Below are 7,674 nucleotides of genomic sequence, written 5' to 3' on the forward strand. Positions count from 1 at the left end.
AGTATGAGTGTAAAGGAATCCCTGGACGAAATACATAGTAAGGCCATTTGGGCATTTTATCTTGTGCCCCACAAGATGTTTAAGGTCCCCAGCATAAGCATCGCACGCCTTAGATTTTCGGCTGGAGACCCTTTCCCTGCAAGAGAGAGTTAAGTTTTCTTAACCACCCACATTTTCAAGGGTGGCTTAGAAGCAATGAGTCTAAGTGCAGCATCTGAGAACTTCATCTTTGAAGCCCTAGCAAATAGCCTTGCAAGAGGAGAATAATACTCATAGGAATAAGCAGAAAAGTTCTTAGATTTATGAACATAGTGGTTTGATGAAACACACTCATATTCAAAGGTCTGAGTATGATTTCCCTGCAAAACATTGGCGTTAGGGTGACTCAGGTGAGTCCTCTGTTTGTATGAAGCCTTTGGACCATATGAAGCTTTTGGTCTGGGGTTTGTCTTCTTCACAGGTGGTGTCATAACGACATTCACGGGGAGACTCTCAAGACACCTTTTGGGCACCCAGATCTTATTCAGAGGTGGTCCATACCTGCAGTTAGTACCAATATACCTGGCAAACACTTCACCATTCCGATTCCTAAACAGTTTATAGTTTGCATCAAAGGATTCATCAATGATAATTGGGTTAGCACTAGTGAAGCCAGATAAGGTAGATGGATCTACTGAAGGTCCCTTAGTAGCAACCCATGTGGTTTTGGGGTACTGCTCAGGCATCCAGTAAGAACCATCAACATTCATTTTCCTCTCGAACCCAACACCCTCTTTCCTAGGGTTTCGGTTCAGAATCTGCTTTTAAGGACATCACATAGTGTCTGATGCCCTTTGAGACTTTTGTACATTCCTGTCTCAAGTAATGACTTCAACCTGACATTCTCATCAACAATAGTAGAGGTATCCTTAGATGAGGGGTTAGTTACCACATCAGTAGTTGAAGATATTGCAACAGTAGTAGCAGTTGAACATTCAGCAACAAAGATAGCATTATCACACTCAATACATTTTAGACATGGTGGTTCAAATCCTTCCTGAGCGGAACTGATCTGTTGAGCGCGGAGTGACTCATTTTCCTTTTGAAAATCTTCATGAGCCGATATCAATTTCTCAAGTTCCTGCTTCCTTTAAAGATAATCATAGGAAAGCTTTTCATGAGAGGTTGAGAGCGATTCATGACGACTTTCAAGTTTATCATACTTAACATGAAGATTTTTTATGTCTTCAATTAAGGACTAAGATCGGGTCATTTCTGCGTCCAACAGGTCATCCTTTTGTCTAACAGTTTTTGAATATGTTCCATGGCATTCTGTTGTTCAGTTGCAATTTTAGCAAGGGTTTTGTAGCTAGGTTTAGATTCACATTCAGAGTCATCTTCACTTGATGTCTGAAAGTAAGCATCGCGTGAGTTTACCTTGGCACCACGTGCCATGAAGCAGTAGTTTTGATCCGATGGCTCGGGTTCAAAAGTCATCGTTTTAAGAGATTCTTTGAACTCGCAGAACCATGGGTCTTGACGAGTTCGATGACCTTCATAGACATCAGAAATCCGGTCCCAGATAAGCTTCGCATTACAAAGATGCTTGACGCACCTGAACTCATCAATGGATAGACATGAGCATATAATATCCTTAGCTGTGATATCTAGACGAGTGTAATTTCGAATGTCGTCAGCATTCGCCATCTTGCATAAAACTGTGAGACCAATTTCCGTGACAGTCCACAGTTCACTGTTCATGGCGAGAAGGCGCTTCTTCATCATTACTTTCCATTTGGGATAATCTCAACCATTGAAGACAGGGTACGTAGCGGAGACTTTGATTATCCCTGCAGTCGACATAGCTAAACTCCAGGTGGTTAAACCGAATCACACAGAACAAGGGAGCACCTAGCTCTGATACCAATTGAAAGTGCTAGTATTCGACTAGAGGGGGGTGAATAGGCGATTTTTATGAAAGTCTTCAAAACATGGATGTTTCGAAGACAAACAATAGAAATGAACCTATTGATATGCAACGGAAGGTAGACTACACTAGACATACCATAGTCATGTAAGCAACGAAGTGAAAGCACGATGACTATAAGCAGCTAGGTAGATTGGATCGGGATGGAAGATAGTATGAAGCCAAACAGACAACAGTCTTCACACAGTGAAGTCAAATAGATAAGGCAAGTAGCAAAGACTTCACGAAGACAAACTGTAAGTAAGGCAAGAGAGGTAGGATAGAACCAGTTGCTCGGAGAGGATAAGGGATTTGTTCGACCAGCTCCAGTTGCTGTGACAACTGTACGTCTGGTTAGGGAGGCTGAGATTCAACTCAGAAGACCGCGTCTTCACCTTATTCCCCTTGAACTAAGAACACTTAGTCCTCGCCCAATCACTCTGGTAAGTCTTCAAGGGAGACTTTCAAACCTTCACAGACTTCGTTCACCGGCAATCCACAATGACTCTTGGATGCTCAGAACGCGACGCCTAACCGGCTGGAGGATTCACAGTCCTCAAGTGTAATAAGTCTTCAGATCACGCGGACAGAAAGATTTCAGTGATGCCTAACACTCTTTGGCTCTGATAGTTTTGGGCTTTGTCCTCGCAAGGATTCTCTCTCAAAGGGTTCGGAGGTGGGTTGCTCTCAAACGACAAAAGCCGTGTACTAACTCTGAGCAGCCACCAATTTATGGTGTAGGGGGTGGGCTATTTATAGCCAGAAGGCAACCCGACCTGATTTGTCAAAAATGACCCTGGATCACTAAGGAACTGACACGTGTCCAACGGTCAGATTTCGAACACACGCGACAGCTTGACTTGGGCTACAAGTAAAGCTGACTCATCCAGCTCTGGATAAGATTTGCTCTCATTGTCTTCGCTCGAAGACATAGGATTTGGTTGAGCATCACATCAGTCGCTCTGACTTTGTTCACTTGGACCCCACTTAACAGTACGGTGGTTCATATGACTCAACAAAGAAGAAAAGGAAATTATAAAACAACTATGTCTTCGCACTCCATGGTCTTCATGCGATGTCTTCTAATGTCATAGTCTTCAATGTGAATGTCTTCACAGACCACCATTATCTTCAATGTCTTCACCATATTTTTAGGGGTCATCTCTGGTAGGTAAACTGAATCAATATGGGACTACTACCTGTGTTATTCTGCAAATTCTCACAAACACATTAGTCCCTCAACCAAGTTTGTCGTCAAAACTCCAAAACCAACTAGGGGGGGGGCACTAGATGCACTTACAAGTAGCAAAGCTCGCGGTACATCAAGATCGTGCCAAATCAAGAACACGAGAGTATCATGTCACATATTTTGATTACATGTGATGTTCATCTTTTATGCATCTTATTTTTCTTAGTACGGCGGTAGCATTATAAGATGATCCCTTAACAAAATTTCAAGGTATACGTGGTCTCCCTGAGTATGCACTGTTGTGACAGTTCGTCGTGCTGAGACACCACGTGATGATCGGGTGTGATAGGCTCTACGTTCACATACAGCGGGTGCAAGACAGTTTTGCACATGCAGAATACTCAGGTTAAACTTGACCAGTCTGGCATGTACAGACACGGCCTCGGAGCACTGGAGACCGAAAGATCAAACATGAATCATATAGTAGATATGATCAACATAGAGATGTTCATCATTGAAAACTACTCCACCTCACGTGATGATCGGACATGGTTTAGTTGATTTGGATCACTTATCATTTAGATGACTTGAGGAATGTCTATCTAAATGGGAGTTCTTAAGTAATTTGATTAATTGAACTTAATTTATCATGAACATAGTCTTAATAGTTTTTGCATATCTATGTTGTAGATCAATGACCCGTATTACCGTTTTCTTGAATTTTAATGTGTTTCTAGAGAAGGCTAAGTTGAAAGATGATCTTTTTCAACAACCTCTACTTTCGAGTCTTCACCAACAAGACCGTCTAGTTGGTGTGAACTGCAGGACGATCTCAGTCTGCTAGTCCTCCATGCGACCATGAGCAATGCAAACCCAGCAATATACTCCATCATCATCCCATAAATTTTTAACTTTATCAGATTGCAAATGCCGCCTACATAATTCCACTTTTAGCTTAGCAGCCATCGCCGCCAACGTTCCAGTGTTTCACCATCTCCTGAAATTTAATCAAGCAGTAATGTATGCTCATAATACGACTCGTTAACGAAACATGTTCAACATCACGCCAGATAGCAAACAAATTCAGGTTCAAATCACTTGAGTTTGATGAGTATATATATATAGCCAGAGCTAAATCACCAAGTTTGATGATTTTGCGCGAAATTACTGTTTCTTTTCAGATAGAAAAATCTCTACCGCCTATTGGGAAGAAAATGTTGTCCACCATTCAAGTTTACATCCAATCATTTAAATCACAGAACAGACGCAGGAACTGCAGCACTAGTAAAGTATACAGGACCAGGAGAGGCCCAGCAGCGGCATTATTATTCTCCCTCCACAGTTGGGCCTGAACAGAAGAGAGGCAATCCTTCCCTCGCAAACATCCAGTTTCTTCTCGTTATTTCTGGGACTCTGGCACCGGCGGACAACTAAGTACAGAAAAAATATGAGGAGCATTGACAGTTTGGTTTGCTTATAATCTCTTCAAACTCTTCTTCCTCGCATCCATCTTCTTCTTATCGACGGGGACTTTCACGGCCAGTGGCCCGTCCTTCCTGGGCGCTGCCGATGCTCCACCTGAGACAGCAGAAGGGGCAGCATTCCGATCCTGCGAATTCGGGCCAAATGCTTTTGTGCCGGTAGAGGTAGATATTGGCGCAAGAACAGTATGAGGCTGGCCCTTATTCAGAGCTGCCGTTGACTCAGAGATAGCTCCACTCTTGGACTTATTCTTGGGTCTGAGAGCATGGATACTGGTATATAGCCTGCATATGGAGCACAATGGCAAGATCAGTAACTAGCTAGAGCCGCACCAGATGTTTCGGTGAGAGGTCTGGTCTAACTTGCCACAAATGGTAGCAGTGGCATTCTAGGTGTTCGCATTGTTTGAATACACAATCCTAGTGCAATTTTGACCAATAAGTTGACAAAATGAAGTTGAAGATTACTGACCTTGCATGCCGTGCATACTCCTCGTAGTTCTCAAGCAGCAACTTCCCAGCTTGCTCATTGAGGGCAGATTCAGGAAATGGCTCAATCAGGAGGCATCTCACTACCTGTCAGCAAGCAATTTGTAGTAAGTCCACCACATCCTACGCAGGCAGTTCAAACTCCTTCCATAACCAAATACTAGAAAATGCTTACAAAACAAATCATGCACTACTCCAAAAACATGGGCTGTTGTGTGTTGGACTTGAAGCTTACCAGCAGAACATGCCTTAATCCAAGGCTAGGATTCCAATCCTTCTTCAATGTGTTAACACATATCTCACCGCTAGTCGCAATGTTTGGATGAAAAATTTTAGTCGTGAAAAATCCTGCAGAAACAAGGCCAACAGACTTTCAACTAATGCTCTACTTCAGGAACTAAACTAATGTATGGATGACAATGGAAGTCTGACAAGATGTCTACCTTTTGGAGGTGACTGAGGGAAGTCACGAGATAATATTAGCTTCATCCGGAATATTCCATTCTCATATGGAGTTCCAGCTGTACATGCCCAGGTTCAGGTTTAATAAGAATACAACATCAGAAAGTGCCCAGATTCAGGTTTAATAAGAATACAATATCAGAAAGTAGTGTAATAGGAAAGAAACGCTGCGTTAGGACTTGATGTTCTTTTTAATGTACAAAGCCAGAAACCCAGCAAGCTCCATCAGATACTTGACTAGTGATGAATAAAAAATGTGAAGGAAAGACAAGAATAGATAAAGGCACCATCATGCAAGTAGCAGAGCATTAGCACATAACTTATTACTGCAAAGCACACAAGACGGGAGGTGTAAAGCAATGTATTATATCCTGACAGAATCTTACCAGGGCCCTCAATATCAGCAAAAATAGTGGTGAAGTCATCGTCATTAACAATAACTTTGATCCCTTCTGGAGGTGAGTCGTCAAGATTCTTCAGTTCTTTAGCCAATTGCCTGATGACGGTTGGTGGGAGGTTCTCGTTGGTCGCCTTCAGTGACATGAATAGACCATTAGAATCATGGAAGACAGCATATAACTCTTTCTCATATATGTTCTCTTGAACACTCAAATCTGAAAAAAGTTATCTCACCATGGAAGCCATAATAGCAGACAGCTTTAAGGTGCTCGCTTGCTACTGACTTATTTTTGGATGTACCCTTTAATGACAACAAAGCCTCAGGACTATGCAAAATTTGTGATCACCAAATTGAACCTACAAGAAAAAGCATGTAGGAGATTAGATAGAATGAATAGATAAAATGTTCTGCTTTCGTAACGGCATATCTTGGTAAGAAAAAGGAGCACCTTACTTGAACTGTATTACTACAATTATTGTTGTGTGGATGTCCATAAACTTACCAAACATCATCTCAAACATTCAGATTACGAACAACCGCTATAAGTAACGATTTAATGCCACCACATGATATATGACTAATGCCTGCAAGTGATGATTTATGCCCCAAGTTATTGCAGTAGTCTACGAAGATGCCATTTATGCAGCCTACTTTATTCTCTCTAACTATCATGCCTGTTTGAACACAGAAAAAAATTATTCCAGTTCGATAAAAAACTCGACCAACAAGCACTAGCATCCGTGGCCTTTTTATATTTATTAAAAGAGACAACTGAGCACCACGGGGAGTACATGCCTCGAACCCGGGTGGGCTGAGTGAGCACAGAGGCTGTTAGCCAACCGCGCCACCATCAGTTCTTAATGATTCCAACTACAAATATCACCTTTTATCCATTATTCCTGGCACCGTATATATGCAAGTAAGCATGTGCTCGCACGCGCTAGGCGCACGTGTGGACGATATGCCAGTAACTTAATGCTGCTAAACGATGGTTCTGCACGTGCAAATGGAACATCAGTAACTTAATGCTGCTAAACATCGGTGCTGCACGTGTGAATGATACATTGGTAACTTCATGCTGTTATCATAAGTGTGTCAATTTAATACAGAGATATTTGAATTTATTCAAAAAGGAACCATCAACTTCTGCACCCCCTGTTTTCCCCGCCATCCGTACACGTCGCCATGACGGCGCGCGCCACACCCCCTTCCCGCCAATGTGCTATCCTTCACGCGACTCCAGACACAAGAACACACGACGATTGCCACATCCAGGGGCTGTTGCCATTTGATCTTGTGTTCCTGCATGATCACAGGACCCAGATGGACCTTCCTAATTCCTAACAAACAACACAGGCGTTGTGCATCTACTCGGCGTACAAGAACAAGGACGGCAACGGAACGCCCCACCCAGAATTCACTGAGATGTCTCCGCTAATGAACGAGATCGGATCGGATTAGATACAAGACCAATCGGTCCGAGCAGGAAACCAGCGTCTCCTACCCACCTTACCACCACCAGGACGCGAAGTGAAACACCAGCGTGGAACCGAACGACACATCCATCCTGCAAGGCAACTCGACTTCTCATCGCTTACCGGGTACCGGACAAGGCGTCGGAGGAGAGCGCCGCTGGCCGGATCCGCCACGGGGGGGTCGGGAAGGGGTCGGTCGGCCGGGTGCCGCGGCGGGGAGGGGAGGGGAGAGG

The 7,674-nt window shown here is 43.3% G+C and overlaps 1 protein-coding gene across 2 annotated transcripts; it reads right to left on the minus strand.

Moving 5' to 3' along the window:
• Positions 1-4,216: 4,216 nt before the first annotated feature.
• LOC119337986 (ubiquitin-conjugating enzyme E2 22-like) lies at positions 4,217-7,674 on the minus strand. 2 transcript variants are annotated; one of them, XM_037610276.1, is made up of 7 exons: positions 7,565-7,674; positions 6,200-6,322; positions 5,953-6,097; positions 5,548-5,625; positions 5,340-5,452; positions 5,088-5,191; positions 4,217-4,900 (listed from the first exon to the last, which is right to left on the minus strand). In XM_037610276.1, the coding sequence occupies exons 2-7, from the start codon at positions 6,209-6,211 to the stop codon at positions 4,609-4,611; spliced, it is 744 nt and encodes a 247-aa protein (XP_037466173.1). In that variant the 5' UTR covers positions 6,212-6,322; positions 7,565-7,674; the 3' UTR covers positions 4,217-4,608. The 2 variants fall into 2 exon arrangements, with proteins under 2 accessions (XP_037466173.1, XP_037466174.1); XM_037610277.1 differs by having other exon boundaries at positions 7,475-7,637.

The sequence above is a fragment of the Triticum dicoccoides genome, chromosome 7B (assembly GCF_002162155.2).
Source record: "Triticum dicoccoides isolate Atlit2015 ecotype Zavitan chromosome 7B, WEW_v2.0, whole genome shotgun sequence".
In the NCBI taxonomy this organism is placed as follows: Eukaryota; Viridiplantae; Streptophyta; class Magnoliopsida; order Poales; family Poaceae; genus Triticum; species Triticum dicoccoides.